This window comes from Sus scrofa, chromosome 15 (genome assembly GCF_000003025.6).
Source record: "Sus scrofa isolate TJ Tabasco breed Duroc chromosome 15, Sscrofa11.1, whole genome shotgun sequence".
Classification (NCBI taxonomy): Eukaryota; Metazoa; Chordata; class Mammalia; order Artiodactyla; family Suidae; genus Sus; species Sus scrofa.
The window spans coordinates 77,521,091-77,540,207 of record NC_010457.5 but is presented as its reverse complement, the minus strand read 5'-3'; the positions used below and the strand labels follow the sequence as shown (position 1 = coordinate 77,540,207).

General features: G+C 39.0%; 1 protein-coding gene across 12 annotated transcripts in view; it reads left to right on the top strand.

Moving 5' to 3' along the window:
- The window catches only part of METTL8 (methyltransferase like 8), an 87,264-nt gene that overhangs the window by 24,285 nt on the left and 43,862 nt on the right, over positions 1-19,117 (top strand). For 4 of the 12 annotated variants that reach the window (XM_005671965.3, XM_005671962.3, XM_021076467.1 and 1 more), the window contains one exon: positions 17,789-17,934. In XM_005671965.3, the coding sequence (XP_005672022.1) occupies positions 17,801-17,934 (134 nt within the window). In that variant the 5' untranslated portion in view covers positions 17,789-17,800. Of the gene's footprint in view, positions 1-10,731; positions 10,791-14,493; positions 14,762-15,343; positions 16,395-17,788; positions 17,935-19,117 lie in introns of all 12 variants that reach the window. The other 8 variants (XM_001925591.5, XM_021076465.1, XM_005671957.3 and 5 more) reach the window with 4 other exon arrangements.

Sequence of the window (19,117 nt, the reverse complement as noted above, 5' to 3'; positions counted from 1 at the left end):
AATAGGATCTCATTTGTATCCAGTGGGTGATTGTTCCTGGAGAGCAAAGAATGGTGATTTATTTTAACAACCTTCTAAAGATTAAAATGAGGTGGTGGGTGGGAGTTCATATTTCAACTTTTTGTCCATGCTAAAAAGTTTCTTTTTCCTAAGTGTTTTTGGCCTTGTTGTTTTCTCACCCTGTAAAAGTCTCTCATTCAAAGCAGAATTTCCTTTTTGTTACAGTATGACCTTTTGTTACTGGTGACAGGGGTTAGCAAGCTCAGAAGGTCTAATTACTCACCAGTGCCTTCTATTTGTCTTTCTTTCCCCTTGTTTCTGTTAAACTCAGACCTCAGCCACATCAAACACATCAACCTTCCCCCACCTCCAATCCTCCTTCTCTCCCCTCTTAATTTTTAAATTTCTAGGCATTTGGGGCTTACTTTATGGTTATCAGTTATAGTCTCCCTAATTCCGCATCCTAAATCACCACTACTTTCTATACTAGCAAGCCTGGACAGGCCTAATCTGGATAAAACCAAATATTTTCCCCCAGACTGCCAAGTGATAGAGGAAGTCACATAACTACTATATTATGTTACTTTTGATTGGAAATAACAGAAAACTCAAGACTGGCTTAAACAGTTAAGGGGACATATTGACTCAATAACTGAAAAAGGCAGAGGTGTGACTTGCTTCAAATGAAACTAACAAATTAATAGTGGGACCTAATTTCTTTTTATTTTACCAGTTTTCCTTCATCAGAGTTGGCTTTGTCCTAAAGTTGTACCATGCCAATCATCCTTAGGCCAGACAACTCATGGCTTTAAGATAGCTTTTTTTAGTGGACTGAATTGTCTCCTTCCCCCAAATTCATACTTTGAAGTCCCCAAATCCCCATATGACTGTGTATAGGGCCTTTATGGAAGTAAATAAAAGTTAAATGAGGTCATAAGAGTGGAACCCTAATCCGATAGAACTGTGTCCTTATGGGATTTTTGCCTTTTGTTTTGATTGTGTGTGTGTGTGTGTGTATGTCTGTGTGTGTGCCTGCGTGCACACGCACCACACCCATGGAATGCAGAAGTTCCCAGGCCAGGATTGAACCTGGCAGCAGCAGTAGCCTGAGCCACAGACAGCCACAGCAGTGACAGTGCCAGGACCTTAACCCTCTGTACCACCAGGGAACTCCTAGAACTGTGTCCTTATAAGAAGGGAAGGAGATATCAGCAGTCTTTCTCTCCACAACAATGTAAGATGGAAGGCCATGTGAGAACACAACAAGAAGGCAGCAAGAAAGGCCTCACCAGAAACAAGTCCTGATGCCATCTTGATCTTGGGTTTTTAGCTTCCAGAACGTCTATTGTTTAAGCCAGCCAGTCTGTGGTGTTTTGTTAAGGCAGCCTGAGTGACTAAGACAGCTTTCAACAGCTCTAGGGCTTCATACTTCCTCTTTCGTGTATAACAGCTGTGAGAAATCATCTTTATCTCCACATCTCTAGCACTAGACCTAAGATGCATTCTGTTGGCCAGAGTTTGTCTCCTGCTCACCTCTGAACTAGACACTATGCCCACAGGTGTGGAGTGTGCTGACTGGTTTAGCATAGGTTATACAGTCCGTTTCTGGCTTCAGCCAGGTCCCCTGTGGCCTCCCTGCAGACTCATAGATCCCAGGTCCATGAGCTACTGGAAGTGTGGAGTCATTGCTCAGGAGGCAGCCAATAAATGATTGCTAACTTGAGATGCAACTTCACATGGGCCAGTTATGGTGTTGACATTCCTTTATTCAAATGTCGTTAGTTTCCTTTCTCATTTTTTTTCTGATTCCTTCTTTTCTCAAGTCCCCTACCTTGCAGCCTCTCCCTTCACGAAAAAGAGCACAAGGGGCTCTCTTAGCAACCATCCCTTCTACTCCAAACACACCTGCTGTCACTCATCAGCGGATGAGATTGTTCTTGATAACTTAACGGGGATAACACGTTTTCTGTGTACTTAGTCCTCCTCCGTGCCTCCTACTTCTTGAAACTTGTTTGTCAGCTATCCATCTCTTTCTAATATCTTCAGTCTATTTTGTTTCCATCATTAGGTTTTCTCTCATTCTACAAAGATAATTAGTATTCTCTGCATTTTAACAAATACTCTTCTTTGACCTCGGGAATCCCCAAAGAGACAGCCCAACTTCTCTTTTCCTCTTCACTGACTCTCAGGGTCATCTGCATTTACGGCTCCACCACCCCACTGACCTGCTTATTCTTACTCTGCATTCTGCTGGCATAGCCAGGATTCACATCACTTTGATAAAGGTCATCACTGATCTGTACTTCCAAAACCAATTATTTATTTTTAGCTTCTTTTAAAATATTCTTTAATATTTGATCACATAAACTGGCTCCTCTTCCTCAGCCTGCCTCCTAAGTGTTGTAGTCCCATGACTTGTTTCTGTCTCACTTTTTCTTGATCAATTCATTATGACTTCACCCGCCACCTGTAAACCAGACTTGCCTCTGAAATCTGTGTCTCTGATGCCTACAAATTACCTGAACTCATTTCCAAGTACGTATTGAGGATATCCATGTGAGTGTATTGTGGGAACCTTAAAATGTATGTGCAAACTGAACTTACCCTCTCCCCTTCCCTTCCCCCATCCCACTATTATCCACCTTTTTTGGAACTCTGTCTTGAATAGTGTCATCACCTACCCAGTTACCCAGGTCAGAAATCTTTGCTCCTATTTGGCTTCATCCTGCTTTCACAGCTAGTCATTTCAAAAAATCTGTTGATTCAGCTTCTGAAATGTTTTGACTTTTCCCCTTCCTTGATTTTTTTATGCCACTACCTTTGGCTGTGATGATCTGGGATAATTTTTTTTTTTAAGTAAGGTAAATAAGTATTTATTAAAAGAAAAAAAAAGAGGAGTTCCCATCGTGGCGCAGTGGTTAACGAATCCGACTAGGAACCATGAGGTTGCGGGTTCAATCCCTGGCCTTGCTCAGTGGGTTAAGGATCTGGTGTTGCCGTGAGCTGTGGTGTAAGTCGCAGGCACAGCTCAGATCCTGCATTGCTGTGGCTGTGGTGTAGGCCAGCAGCTGTCGCTCCAATTTGACCCCTTGCCTGGGAACCTCCATATGCTGCAGGTGCGGCCCTAAAAAAAGCAAAAAAAAAAGAGAGAGAGAGAGAGAAAAGATAGGTGTGGAGAAAGCACAGGCAGGGTTGGGGGGAAGGGGAGGGATAGAGAGAGAGAGACAGAAAGAGCAAGAAAGGGAGATGACAGATTGTCACTATGTATAGCCCCCATCTAATCAATTCTGTATAGAAGTGGTTCTCAGTCACTGATGTACACCAGGATCATATATGAAGATTTAAACAGCTATAAAAATCCTGTTCCCAGAGCTTTGATTTTTACTGCTCTGGTGTAGGGCCTAGCAGTTGGCATGGTAAGACCATCATAACAATCCTTGTAAATATCTGACCATGTGGCTTACGTGTTTAGAACTCTTCAGTTGTTTAGCAGTGTCTGTAAGAAAATATTCAGACCGCTTAATGTGGTATACATAAAGATTCCTCACTATCTGGCCCCTCCCTAATTTTCCAACCTCATAAACACCTCTCCACTCCAACCTCCATCTGTCCCTCACATATAGGCTCTAAGCATACTAAATTACTTTCTAAAAATAAACTTTTAATTTTAGAACAGTTGTAGATTTACAGAGAAATTTCAAGAATAGTAATAGATAGTTACCATATACTCCATCAAGATAGAATAGATAGTTACCATATACTCCATACTGGATTTCCTGATTATCAACATCTTACATTAATACTTTCTTTAGATTTTTTTTTTTTTCTGTTTTTACCTAATTTCTTTTTTCTATTCCGGAACCCATCCAAGGTACATTACATTTAGTCGTTGTATCTCTTTGGTTCCTCTTGACTCTGACAGTTTCTCAGATTTAACTTGTTTTTTGATGATCTTGACAGTGTGGGGGAGTACTGCTCAGATACCTTGTAGAGTGTTCCTCGGTTGGGGTTTGTCTGAGGTCTTTCTCATGATTAGACTGGAGTGGTGAGTTTGGGGAGGAAAAATACAGGAACAAAGCAATATTCTCATCACATAACATAAAGAATACATGTCAACAGGACTTACTCACTGTTGAGGTTAACCTTGATCACCTGACTGCAATAGTGCGCACTTTCTCCACTGCAGTTACTCCCCCACAACCCTGTACAGTACTCTTTTTTTTTTTTCCTTTTTGGGGCTGCACCTGGGGCATATGAAAGTTCCCAGGCAAGGGGGCACAGAGCTATAGCCGCTGGCCTATACCACAGACACAGCAACGTATGACCTGAGCCGCATCTGCGACCTACACTACAGCTCACAGCGCTGGAACTTTAACCCACTGAGTGAGACTAGGGATCGAACCCCTGTCCTCATGGATACTAGTCGGGTTCGTTTCCTCTGTGCCACAACAGGGACTCCCCGCACTGTACTCTTTAGAAGGAAGTAACTAAGCATGACCCACACTTAAAGAATGAGGAGTTAGGCTCCACCTCCTTGAGGGTGGCGTGTCTATATAAATTATTTGGATTGCTTCTGCCTGGGAGATTTGTCTCTTTTCCCCATTTATTTATCCTATCAGTCATTTGTATCAATATAAACACATGGGTATTTATTTTATATTTTGCGTTATAAGCCAAGATTATTTTGTTGTTCAGAGAATTTCAGCTTTGGCCATTGGGAGCTCTTGCAGTTTGCTTATGGGTCCCTTGACATACCCTTATTGTCGTGGGCCTTTTTATTTGTTTATTTGTTTGAGCAGTTCCTTACTTTCTGGCACTATGCCACAGGCTCATTTTATATATTTCCTGCCCTAATCCTAACATGAGCCATTTCTTTAAAAAGCCCTGGTTCCTTTTTATCAGAGAATGGTATTAGAAACCAATGGCTTCTTGCCACAGGGGTATGTTTGCCTCTCAACTGTCAGAATAAAGAGATATACGTGTATACTAACCCATGTATACACACATATCTACATATAGTTCTGTATGTACTATCTGTATTTATATTAAGCTAAATATGAGTTCATACTGATGACTCCAGTCCTAATGCATTAACATATGAATTATTCTAGCTTTCTCCCCTCGCATATATGTAACCTTCCACTCCTGGTGAGAAACCTGTGTTCTACCATCTATTTCTTAATTGTTCAACTCCAGTATATTTGTATAGTGGTTTCAGAACTGTTAACCCTCTATCAATTAAGTACAGAGCTTATTACAATTCTCCTTGCCTTTAGTATTACAGACTCTACTCATTTCCAAAGTTACTTAGCGTCTTTCTTCAAATTACTTTTGATTCCCTGAATGTATCATGCTTCCACACTTTTTTGCCTTTATTTGTGCTCATCTCTCTTGCTGAGGTGCCTGAGCTTTTACCCTTATCGCCTTAGAATATTGCCACCCCATCTTCTGGACCCAGCACAGATATTCCCTCCACCAGGAGGCTTTCCTGAACATGTCAGGGCTCTTTGTATCTCATTCTTCTTCACTTGGTGGTAAGGTTCTTGAGGGCAGGAACTAAATAGATTTGTCCCTGGATTCCTAGTAGTGGATGTTGTGTTAGAATGCTCTTGAGTGAAAATAACAGCAAACCTAATAGTGGCCAGATTATGTAAGGATTTGTTTTTCTCATCTAGCAGGAAGTTCATAGGAAGGTGGTAACCATCATTGGTTTACCTATTCAATGATACCATCAAGAAGCAGGCCCTTTTCCTCCTCCATGCACACAGCATCACTTTCCTTTGTTCAGGAAAGAGGCAGAGTGAAGGTGCCAGTGAGCTCTTCTCCAACCCCTTTTCCTTCTGTATAGAAGAAGACTTTTGCCCTTTAGCAGACTTCTGTCCTCTAGAACATGGTCACATGTCTCCTCCAACTGCAAGAGAAGCTGGGGAGGTGAATTTTTTAGGATGGCTAATCTTTTCAATGAGAAGATGTTGGAATTAAGCTCCGTGTAATCACAAGGCCACAAAGAAATCAGGGATCTGTTTCATATTGAATGAAAGACCCAAGGATAGATAGAAGACCAGGCCAAGAAGACTCTTCAAGGCAAGAGGAGAAAAGGGGTGATCCCAGTGGGAGCAGCACCTGACTGTTAAAGTATAAAGCACAGTACATCTAGTGAGGAATCTTAACATACTCTATCTACCCACTATATCTTGTCCTTTAGCATTCTGTACTGCTTTCTGGAAACTTTCAACGTGTCTGTTCTCATGAAGAACTTCTACCATTCCTGTGAATTTTATTTTCCATTCTCTGGCCCCTTTTCCGACTATGTCATGCCTTCTGTGGTTGGCAGCTAAAATTTTACCTGATAGACCATGCAGTTTGCCTTGCTTTTTTGCAGATTATAACTAATCATAGTTTTTAAAATAGAATTTATGCAGCGCTATAACCTCTGCCTACCTAAATCTCACATTCTTTTGAAATTATGGAAATACGTTCATTTGGACACTTTTATTCACTAGTGTTATATTTCAAATTTTTTATATATAACATTCATTCATGGCTTGAATTTTTAATAATATTCCATTTTTGTGCCAGGACAGCCTTATTGGTACATTTGTCCAAACATGACTGGGTAAATCCTACATACAGGTACAAGCATCATCTGCCCTCTAGTGTACCTAGGTTTAGAGACATCTGCAGTGAATCACACAGCAGAAATCTCATTAGAAGTCTCATTAGAAATCCACTAATGTCGTCCATGTGAGTCTTTTACTAGAACTTGCAAGGACTAGTAATGCATAAAGCATGCATATAACTTAATACTTTTCTTAGTACCCAAAATCTGATTACTACTGCCAGAAGTTATCATAGTGCACACAAATGTGAAATGCCAGGTGGATGAGTTAAAACAGAGTTTATTCTGGTCCAGCATAATGTTTTTGGAGACAACTTCCATGGCAATTAGAATCGTATATCTTGGAGTTCCCACTGTGGCACAGTGGGTTAAGGACTTTGACTGCAGGAGTTCCTATGGTGGCTCAGTGGTACAAACCTGACTAGTATCCATGAGGATGCAGGTTTGATCCCTGGCCTTGCTCAGTGGATTAAGGATCCAGTTTTGCCGTGAGGTACAGTGTAGGTTGCAGATGTGGCTTGGATCCTGCATTGCTGTGGCTGTGGTGTAGGCTGGCAGCTGCAGCTCCAATTCGACCACTAGCCTGGGAACCTCCGTATGCCATGGGTGCAGCCCTTAAAAGCAAAAAAAAAAAAAAAAAAAAAAAGGGAGAATCTGATTGTAGCGGCTGGGGTTGCTGCAGAGATTCAAGTTAGATCCTGAGTCCAATGCAGAGGGTTAAAGGATCTGGTGTTGCCAAAGTGGCGGATTGGATAAAAAAGCAAAAACCTTCAGTCTGCTGCCTACAAGAAACCCACCTTAGAGCAAAGGACACATATAGATTGAAAGTGAGGGGATGGGAAAAGATATTTCATATCATTGGACAAGACAGGACATCGGGAGTTGCAATACTCATATCAGACAAAATATACTTTAAAACGAAGCCCGTAAAGAAAGACAAAGAAGGACACTATTTACTGGTTAAAGGATCCATTCAAGAAGAGGATATTACAATAATCAATATATATGCCCTTAATATAGGAGCACCCAGATACCTACAACAAATACTAACAGACATAAAAGGAGAAATTGATGGGAATACAATCATAGTAGGAGACTATAACACCCCACTCACAACAGTGGACAGACCCTCTAGACAGAAGATCAGTAAGGCAACAGAGACCCGAAAGGACACAGTAGAAAAGTTAGACTTAATCGACATTTTCAGGACATTCCATCTAAAGGATCTGGTGTTGCTGCTGTGACATACGTTGCAGCTGCGGCCCAGATTCACTTACTGCCCTGGGAACTTCATATGCCATGGAGTACAACCGTAAAATTTTAAAAGAAAGAATAGAATAATATACCCTTCAAATATTTAGGATTACTTAGTTCTGAGATGGGTTTACATGAAATCCCTCAAAAAACATGTGAGTCCCAGTAACCTGTTTGTGTGTGAGTACTGGGGACGCCTTTAAGGGTGGTCACGGAGAGCAAACAGCATGAGATTCCCATTTTGAAGCTGCAGGGTGACTGAAGTCATACTGTGATCAAAGTGCTCTGCAAATACTTACTGTACTTATTGTTGTTCTGTTCCTGCTAATAACCTTATTTATACTCTGAAATTATAATCATCCAAAGAGAGATTAAAACAAGATGTGTGAGTTGCCTGAGCTGTTTGCCTTACAGACGGTCACCCTCAGAGTTCTCTGAAATCGCCGGAGTTAATTGAAGCTTCAGTTTTCACCGCAGTGTGGTTGATACTTCAGTGTTTCCTACCTGTCGGCTTTCACTATCCAAAATAGTACAACAATAGCATTTTAATTTGCTCCTCGTTAATGGGAGCCCCTCAGGTCATGTTAGTGCGGCTTTATCTAGATCATGTTTGTTCCTCTGAATGAAACCTTTGTACCAGCTTCCCATCTGAGAAGAGCTAAACAGTTACAAAAGCTAAAACACGAATGTCTCACTCATTTGTTTGTTTAAAGGATGCTGAGAACCCAGGAAACACTGAAGGGAAGTTAACTTTTAAACGAAGGGCAGGCATTTAGTGTATGATTAATGGCAGTTTCTTTCCCTCAGTGAGCTGAGACCACGGGGAATCACTCTTAGGGAGGCAGCTCAGAGCCCGAGAAGTGCTCCAAGGATAATCATTGCAGATTCACACAAACGGCAATACCACTTGCTCTAGTTCTCTAGTGCTCCGCCATTTGTACTGGAAAACAATCTAGGCTCAAGTTTAAAGAGCAAGGGAAGTAAGTCCTTCTTTGCCTCTCCTCCTCAGCTGCGTAAAAGTAGAAGAGCAGTGAAAAGAACTGGCATTAAAATGTCATGTTCCAGGAGCTCCCTCTGAGGCACAACAGGATTGGGAGCACTGGGATGCAGGTTCGATTCCTGGACCGGCACGGTGGGCTAAGGATCCGGCGTTGCTGGAGCTGCAGCTTAGTTTGCAGTGGCGGCTCAGATATCGTCCCTGACCTGGGTGCTCCATATGCCATGGGGGCAGCCAGAAAAAAAAAAAAAAAGTCATGTTTCATACGTGATGCAAGAGCACTGTGCCTGTATCTTGAGATTTGAGTACTAAAAAGAGAATAACTATGTTCCCCGACATCTGGGAGTGGTGTCGGCCAGCGACAGAGCTTGCTATTTGATTAAGGCCCAAGAGAAAAAAATGGGATTGAGGAAGATGAAGGGAGAGAAAGAAATTCTAGGCCTCCTTGAATCAAATACAACAAAGCAGCAACCCTAGTCATGGCTAGGGAATCAGTACCGTGACCCTTGTTGTATGTGATGTGCAAAAGTAGATGGCAAATTGTATGTGTGTGGATAACAAAGATGTTAAAAAAAGAGCATAGGCTCTCCAGTTGACTGCCTGGGTTCATATTGAAGCCCTATCAGTTGCTAGTTGGGTAACTTTTAAGTGTGTTCTATTACTTCATACTATGTGAGGTTTTCCTCTGTAATACGAGTATAAAAATAGAACCCTTTGGTAGAGAAATGGAGGTTAAATAAGATAATACATGTAAAGTGCTTAGAACAGGGCCTCGATGGCTAATAATTACCTTTTTTAAAATTGAGTTTTATATGAGAGAGAAATTGGGATTGGTGCTTTACTTCCTCAAAGATTTTTTTCAAATTGCAAAATATACTATGGAGTGTTTCCTTTAACTAAAATCATCCTTTTCATTAAAAACTACTTAATCTACAAAAAATAACATTTGCAATTACTTGAATAGTTTTTCATGTTTGTAACATGAAATATCCTATCTACAGCTTACCTGTTATGATAGAATATGATATAGTTTGTTGGTATGGTAAGGTCTGTGAGTTATTGTAAAAAAGGCTCCATTTTATTTTTTTATTTTTTATTTATTTATTTTTTTGTCTTTTGTCTTTTTTAGAGCCGCACCCGCGGCATATGGAGGTTCCCGGCTTAGGGGTAGAATCGGAGCTGTCACTGCCGGCTTATGCCACAGCCACAGCAACGCCAGATCTGAGCCGCGTTTGCGACCTACACAGCTCATGGCAATGCCAGATCATTGACCCTCTGAGGGAGGCCAGGGATCAATCCCACAAGCTCATGGTCCCTAGTTGGATTCGTTTCTGCTGCGCCACGATGGGAACTCCAAAAAGGGCTTCATTTTAATGAAAAGCCAAAATTTGGAAATAGGGTGGAGCTCTCTTTCCCCACAAGTCATCATTCTACACCAAGGCTGCTGCTTTTGCCACAAGCGTATGTGGTGGTAGTGGTGGGCTCAGAACACTTGTATTAAAACCACTTTCTCCTTGGCCTGTCATACTACATGTATGTGAAACCCAAGTCATTTTGTATATTTGTTCATTTCCTTGCATTCTAAAGTGAGTGCGCACATACCTACGTCTAAGAGCTGGCAGAAAGTATGTCAGCTCCTCATGGCATACTTCTGTATAGTTATAGCATAATAAATGCTATTGATAATGAAATTCTGTCACTCTGATACCTACATGAGCTTCAGTTCCCTTCTGAATCTGTTCCTTAGTGATTACTTTAGCCAATTGACTATTCATGTCTGAGTCTTGGCCTGGAGATCTCAGAGGGCCATGGTCCTAAAGGCATGCTCATTCTTCATTCTGTTTCATTTTGACCCTAACAGGACTTGAGAGGAAGAATTGCCATAGGATTGTGAGCTGAAAGTGAGACCCTGTAGACCAAGTGAGTAAAGAAATACTACTGATTAGTATTTGAACTAATGTATGGACTAGAATTTGATATGGCAGAATTAGTTTGAGCAAAGTTAAGCGTCAGGACCATAAACCTTTCAGGTGCTTCCAACAGGAAATAAAAACTCTCGCAAACATATCTAACAAGAATTTGTGGAGATTCTTGTTTCCTAAAATATTTCTCTACTCTGGACTGATATAACTCAAACTAAATATAAGCCTTAGCAATTAGAGTATACCAAGACATACCTAGAAAACTCTTGCCAGGTTTCCACTCTTTGGAATTCTGCAAATTTTATTCCTGATAGACACTTGGTAACTCAGAACTATAATGAGAGGCCATAAGTCTGTGGGAAAACTGCATGTAACAGTGTGGCCAGTATTCAAACCTTTATTTCATATACTACTTTTCCAAGTTAGGCTGGCCTCGTAAAATAAATTGAGTGTTCTCTCCTCTGTTTTCTGAAATAAACTGTGTAAGAACATTTAATATTCATTGGAGAAGACATCAGGGCCTCCAGTTTTCTTTGTAGGAAGGTTTTTTTTTTTTATTATAGTAAAATATACGTAAAATTTGCCATTTTAACCTTTTGTAGGTGTACACTTCAGTGGCATTAAGTTTATTCATACTGTTGTGCAAACACCATAACCAACCATCTCCAGAACTTTTTCATCTTCCTCCAACTCTATACCTATTAAACACTTAGCTCTCCTATTTCCCCTCTCCCCAGACCCCGACAACACCATTCTACTTTCTGTCTCTGTACACTTTGATCACTCTAGAAATTTTACACAAGAATGATATAACATTTACATATTTTTGCAATTGGCTTATTTCACTTGGCATAATGCCTTCAAGGCTTATCCATGTTGTAGCATGTGCCAAAATTCCCTTCTTTTTTTATTTTTATTTTTCTATTTTTAAAAGTCTTTTGGGGGCCACACCTGTGGCATGTGGAATTCCCAGGGGAGGGGTTGAATTGGAGCTATAGCTGCCGGCCTACACCACAGCCACAGCAATGCTGGATCCAAGCAGCTCACAGCAATGATAGATCCTTAACCCAATGAGTGAGGCCAGGGATCAAAGCCAAATCCTCATGGATACTATTTAGGTTCTTAACCCGCAGAGCCACAACAGAAACTCCAAAAATTCCTATCTTTTTAAAGTCTGAGTAATATTCCATTTTATGTGTATATCACCTTTTGTTTACCCATTCATCTTTCAGTGGACACTTGGATTGTTTCCACCTTTTGTGGTATGTGTGGGTAATGCTGCTGTGAAACTTGGTGTGCAGATATCTCTTTGAGCCCTTGCTTTAGCATCTTTTGGATATATATCCAGAAGTAAAATTCCTGGATTATGTGGTAATTCCATGTTTAATATTTTGAAAAACTGCCATACTGTTTTTCACAATGGCTACACCATTTTAACATACCCACCAGCAATGCACAAAGATTCCAATTTCTCTATATCCCACCAAACACTTATTATTTTCTTTTTTTTTTTTTTTTTTTTTTTTTTGTCTTTTTAGGGCCTCACCCGTGACATATGGAGGTTCCTAGGCTAGGGGTCTAATCAAAGCTACAGCTGCTGGCCATAGTCACAGCCACAGCAACTTGGGATCTGAGCCACGTCTGCACCTACACCACAGTCACGGCAACACTGGATCCTTAACCCTCTGAGCGAGGCCAGGGATGGAACCCGCAACCTCATGGTTCCTAGTTGGATTTGTTTCTGCTGTGCCACGACGGGAACTCCCACTTACTATTTTCTGTTTTTTTTTTTTTTTTTTAATATACCCATCCTAATGGATGTGATATTTGTTTTGCTTTTAATTGCAAATTTAATTTACTTAATAAATTTAGGGATATTTAGATTTTTGTGCTCTTTTAGTAAATTATTATTGGTAAACTGTATTTTTCAAGGCATTTATCCCACCTAATAAATGGAATAAAATTGTTCATAATAATCGTCTTATATCTGGCATTGTTGCAAGATGCTGTGTAGGTCACAGATGGAGGCTTGGATTCGATCCCTAGCCTAGGAATTTCCATATGCTGCAAGAGTGGCCCTAAAAAAAAAAAAAAAAAAAAAAAATTCCTTATTAGCATTTTCAAGGTCTGTAGGGGCTGTAGTGATGTCTCCTTTTTCATTCATGTTATTAGAAATTTTTATTTTTTGAAACAAACGTCTGATGTCAGTCTTGCCAAGGTTTATCAGTTTTATTAATATTTTCAAAGTAGCTTTTGACTTTGATCTTCTCTGTTTTGGTCATTTTCTATTTCATTGATTTCTGCTTTTATTTTTATTATTTCCTCCTTTCTGCTTACTTTGTATCAGATTTACTATTTTTCTAGTTTCTTGATATGGAAGTGGATATCATTAATTTGAGATTTTTCTTCCTTTCTAATAGAAGCATTTAAAACCAGACATTTTTGCCTAAACAGGGTTTTAGCTACATCCCATAATATTTAATATTTTAAGATTTAATTATTATTCAGTTCAACATATTTTCTAATTTACCTTAAGATTTACTAACTCATGTAGTGATTTAGAAGTATGTTGCTTAATTTCAAAATATTTGGAAATTTTTCTAGATAGCTTGTTATTTTATGTTTGGATAAAAAAGCAAGGATCAACAATATGCTCCTTTTTCAAATGTAACCACAGAAACATATTTTTAATAGATATACCATATACAATAGTGCATACGACAGCTGGTGGGGTTGTTAGATAAAGTAGACTTCAAGAAAATGGAGTTCCGTCGTGGCTCAGTGGTTAACGAATCCGACTAAGAACCATGAGGTTGCGGGTTCGATCCCTGGCCTTGCTCAGTGGGTTAAGGATCCGCGTTGCCGTGAGCTGTGGTGTAGGTTGCAGACGCGGCTCGGATCCTGTGTTGCTGTGGCTCTGGTGTAGGCCGGAGGCTACAGCTCCGATTGGACCCCTAGCCTGGGAACCTCCATATGCCACGGGAGCGGCCCAAGAAATGGCAAAAAAAAAAAAAAAAAAAAAAAAAAAAAAAGGAAAATGACTATTACTAGAAATGAGGGATATTTATTAATGAATCAATTCATAAAAATGTTAACATTTACTGTTATTATTGTGGTCAGAAAACATACTCTGTATGATTTGAATACTTTGGAATTTATGAATTGTATCACCCAGTGTATATGGTCTGCTTTGGCAAATTCTCCATGTTCTCTTAAAAGGAGTGTATATTCTGTTATTATGTATATTGTTTTTTCTATAAATGTCATTCAGGTCAAGTTGGTAATGTTCAAATCTTCTGTGTCCTTATTGATTTTTTGAGAATTTGTTTCTGAGTGTTGCGCTATTTTATTACTGAGAGAGGGCTATTAAAATCTCTCAAGTATTGCTGAGAATTTGTTAACTTTTCCTTTTAAAAATTCCGTTTATTGTTTCATGTATTTTGAAGCTCTGTTATTAAGTACATGCACATTTATTAGGCTTGTGGTGTCTCGATGAATTGGCTCATCAGTATTGAATGCAATATTCTTTTTAAAAATTACTTTTTCTGTTATTATACCTCCAACCAGTTTTTTCATGCAGTGTTTGCATGGTGTCTCTTTTTAAATTGCAGTCTATTTGTATCTTTAAAGTGCTTCTCTTATAGACAATACAGGTATGCCCCACTTTTTAAAAGATTGCTTTACCCACTTCACTTTCATAGAAGACCTGCCTTGGTACCTGTTTTCACTAAATGAAAACAATCCGAAGAGGATTTTCACTTTTACGGAAAAAAGTGAAAACAAAAATAGCCTTCAGCACTTGTTTCTCAGCGAGCTGTTATAGAAGGCAGTGTGAACCCTGAGCATCAAGAGTGGCACCTCCAAGCTCCTTCCCTGGGAATGACGCTCGGCATCAAACTGCCATAGTTTTGAGCATTTGTGCTTTTTCTGGATTTATTTTGCACATCTATTAGCAAGATGTGTCAGAAGGTAATTGCTTTTTTGCTTTAAACATCATTTTGGCTTACGAAAGGTTTCACAGGAATATTCCATTTTTAGTTAGTGGGGGAAGTCTGTATATAGTTGAGTCTTGCTTTTTCATACAAATTAGCAATCTGTGTCTTTTAACATTTACATTTAATGTAATTACTGATATGATTGGGTTTAAATATGCTGTCTTGATATTTGCTTTCTAATTGTCCCATCTGTTTTTATTTCCTCTTTCTTCCTTTCCTGCCTTCTTTTGGATCTTTTGGATAAATGGAATATTTTTAGGTATACTACTTTGTGTTATTTCAAATAAAAATACTACTTATCCATATAGTTTCATTATGCAAATAATATAGTTAAACTTGTGTTCAAATTAGGATATACCAAAAAAGAGTTAATAGAGGGTATATGAAGAAAGTGGGGCTCCCTGGTAGCAGAAACCAACTTTTTCTACTAGATTTCTTTTTGAGGCTGACCCTACCCTTCTGTTCTTTTCCCATCAAAAAATGGAACCATGACCTAGTAAATATTAAGCCGACATGATGATCATGATATAAAACACGTATTTGTTAATCATTGCAGTCTAAAACTGGATAGCTGCTTGCATACCGTCACAGTCTTCTGTCACTTCCTTCTTCCACACTGCAAGGATCTAAGGAGCAACCTTGAGAAATATGAAGTAACTTCCTTCCAACCTAATTTATGTCAAGACAAGTATCATTGTTGGGTGACCAGTCATACAACTCACAAGCAGCTCAGTGCTGCTCTTAGAAGTTTGCAATTTAGTTGAGAAGGCATTTATATAATGTTATTATGTATTTGTCTACATTAAACTTATTACTTATGTTTACTGTATGATTATATAATAAAAATGATAAAGAGCAATGCAAGGCTGTGTGTGACTGTTACAGATAGTAAATAAATGAAATGGATAAAGATGTTTGTGTTGTTAATTAGTAAAACAGCTGCCGAAGCAGGACAAATTGTCACATATTTTGGCCCTGGCCATGCCATACTTACTTTATGGGCTAGCAGCTTGCAAGGCACACAATTCCCTGACATTTTTGTGAATTGCCTAATATCCAGTCTGGTTATGACTTTTTTGTCTCCTGCTGTCCATATAGATTCTTGGTCATTTATAGAGAGAAACTCATATCTTTTTTCCCCCTCTCTTCCTCTTCTATATATAGATAGATAGAGATAAGTATCACATGATTATTTGAAGGATTGAAATTTCATTTTGATTTGGCTTTCCTGGGTGGAAAACATTTACATCATTTTATACTTTTGAGCAGGAATTGCCTCTTTTTTTAAAGTGTGATCCTTTTCTACTCTTCAGCATGTAGGAGATTTTATGAATAATATTCGCTGCAGAAAGAGAGCTCTAAAAATAATTGTGCTGGTAAGGATTTTGTTAGTCTTACTGGAACAGCAGCAGAAGAAAAGAACAAAGGCACATCAGAGGAAAGGTAGTGGTAGGCGGAGCATTTGATTTTATTTTGCCTCTGCCAAAGAGCTTGCTTTTAGTGGAGAAGGAAAAACAAATAAGAAACAGGAGATCTGCACTAGCAATCAAATGTTTCATTTCTCATCACTCTTCATCACATTTGAATGGAACCTTACAGTCTTTTTGGTGTGTATAACTAAGCCTTTTTTTTTTGTTTTTTTTTTTAAAGAAAAATGTTAAATTTTATGTTTAAAATCACAATGAAATGTTTTTGATATTCTGCAGTTTGTTTTGGAATTCAGTCTTAAAACCCAATGACTTTCTGTAAGGTGCTAAAAGATATAGAATACATGTCATTTTTATGCCTAATGGCATCTTGGATAGTCTCTAATGCATATTATATATATACACCTTTTAGCATCTGTTTCTACCTGACAGCTTACACCATTAGGCTGAATGTTGTGATGAAAAACTGAATGGGGGTGAAATGCCGAGTGGTATTACAGTGGATTCTTATTGGAAAAAGCAAGCTCTCTAGAGCTGCTATTTGATACTTTTATAAAGATTTTAGACTGATATATATACCAATACGTAATTAAATTATCATACTCTTTAAATGTTTAAGTTATTCTTCCAGAAATGAGGGTAGTTTTGGCTAATCAGCTGATGAGTCTCCTCTTGAGACAGAATTTAAGCATTTATTTTATGCAGGGAAATCTACTTTGCAAACATATTACTGACTATTCTTTAAAATGTATGTATACAGGCTTGTTAGAATTAAGAATTGCTAAGATCATATCTTAATACAGTATTTACTTATTTATTTGAATAATTTTCATATTATTCAGCTTAGCCCAAAGAATGAGATCTAATACATTCGTTTTCTTATTCTGCTCCTATTGGGTTTTTGGGTCTAGTAGTTATCATGTAATCCCAGAACTATGTTTGCCTAGAATTCCCAAAACAAAATAATAAAATCACTTTACAGAGCTTTTTAATATACAAAGTCCAGATTTCTGGGCTTACATGCTTTGACCATTGCTAAAAATTATATAAGCAAATTCCAAACAAAGCAAAGTTGGTCAAGACTGTGACTAATAAAGAATGCCAGCCAGGGTTTCACACTCCAGATATTCTTTTCCCTTCTCTTGGCCTGAAAAATGCTATAGGAGGAGTTCTCGTTGTGGCTCAGCGGTAACAAACCCAACCAGTACCCATGAGGATATGGTTCGATCCCTGGCCTTACTCAGTGGGTTAAGAATCCTGCATTGCTGTGAGATGCAGTGTAGGTTACAGAGCAGCTCAGATCTGGCATCGCTGTGGCTGTGATGTGGGCCAGCAGCTACAGCTCCGATTTGACCCCAGCCCAGGAACTTCCATATGCCACAGGTGTGACTATAAAAAGAAAAAAAAAAAAAATGCTGTAGGAGAGAAGCTATCATGCCCATCTTTCATTTAAAAATTTTTAGTTTTCATGTCCTTTCTCAGCTTTATAAACCTTTTTATACCTGTTTTTAGCTATTAGATAAACATTATACTGTGTAATCTATATTGACCAATTAATCATTGTAACTTTCCAGGTACTGAGTGTGATGTGGAGAAATTATATTTCCTGTCGAAGAATAAGAAAGCTGCCGCACAGGTACCAAAGTCATTATCACCCAGCGGCCCCTCTGGGATCAAGGATTTTAACTGACCCAGCTAAAGTTTTTGAACACAACATGTGGTGAGTTATCTTTCTAGGTCTGATATTATGTTGGTACATTAAGCATCACCAGTGTTACTATTTTCACTTAGTGCCTGAAAAGGGTTTTTAAAACCAAACACTTAACTTACATTGTTGAGGTTCAGAAGCCAGGGTAACTGACCCTAACTTAAGTGTTGCCAGTTCTGAATTTCTTTGCAAATAGAATTGGAAAAGTGAAGGTTCCCAAGTGCTTTCCTCAGCTTTAGGGTTTTTGCAGGCCCTTTTCCACTCATCTCTGATGCTGATTTGGCAGCATATCAGCAAGGGGGCCTCTTTTCTAGGTACAGCCCTCCTCCAGCCCCACAGACTCTTCCCTCTTGCCAGTACTTACCAGCAAATGTGTACCTGTACCTGCTGCTTACTGAGAACCAGGGAGAATGCATTGGTTTGACCTTAATCCATGCTTTTAGGAATTCCACCTGCTATTTGTAAAGATAAATGGATATTTATAGGGAAAATTGGTGATTATCAATATAAGGGAGTAAATTATAAAGGCCCAGTGTGTTCTTTTCAGGCTTGAGTCTCTGTAAGAACAACTCAGCAATACAAAACCATTTCTGTTTTGGCATAGGAAGATTTTTTTAAATTGTGTTATTTTTAGTTTCACTTTATTGAGGTATAATTGGCATATAAAGGAAGAATTAAGTGGGGAAATGGAAACGTGTCTGGTACCTAGTATAGTGCCTGACACATAAGTATTTGCGGAATAATGACTTAGATAGATGATGATGCTGGACTGAGGTCATTCTAGGTGGATAGAGAGTCATACCACCTAGAGATGAGAGAGTGTAAGGCATATTCAGAACAGGATGTTTTGCCTAAAATAAAGGCTCTCCCAGGGGGTTGGTAAATAGTAAGGTTGGGATGATAAAGGCCATGTGGGGGCAGGAGCAAGATAGTGTGTGGTCTTAAATTTGCAGCTTCAGTGAGAGGTATTAGAGAGCCCCTGAAGAGAAATGGCATTTGTTATACATGTTATATTAAGTGTAAGTATTTAGGTAATAGTATACTGGGCAGATCAGTGGGTGGAACTAGGAGTCAGGAAGGGCTGATGAGACAGAGATGGCAAAGAAAGAAAAATGAGAACTTAGTGCTTTTGTAGAATAAAGGAAAAGGAAACATTTGATTCTGAAGGTTTGATCCTAGATGACTAATGGAAATA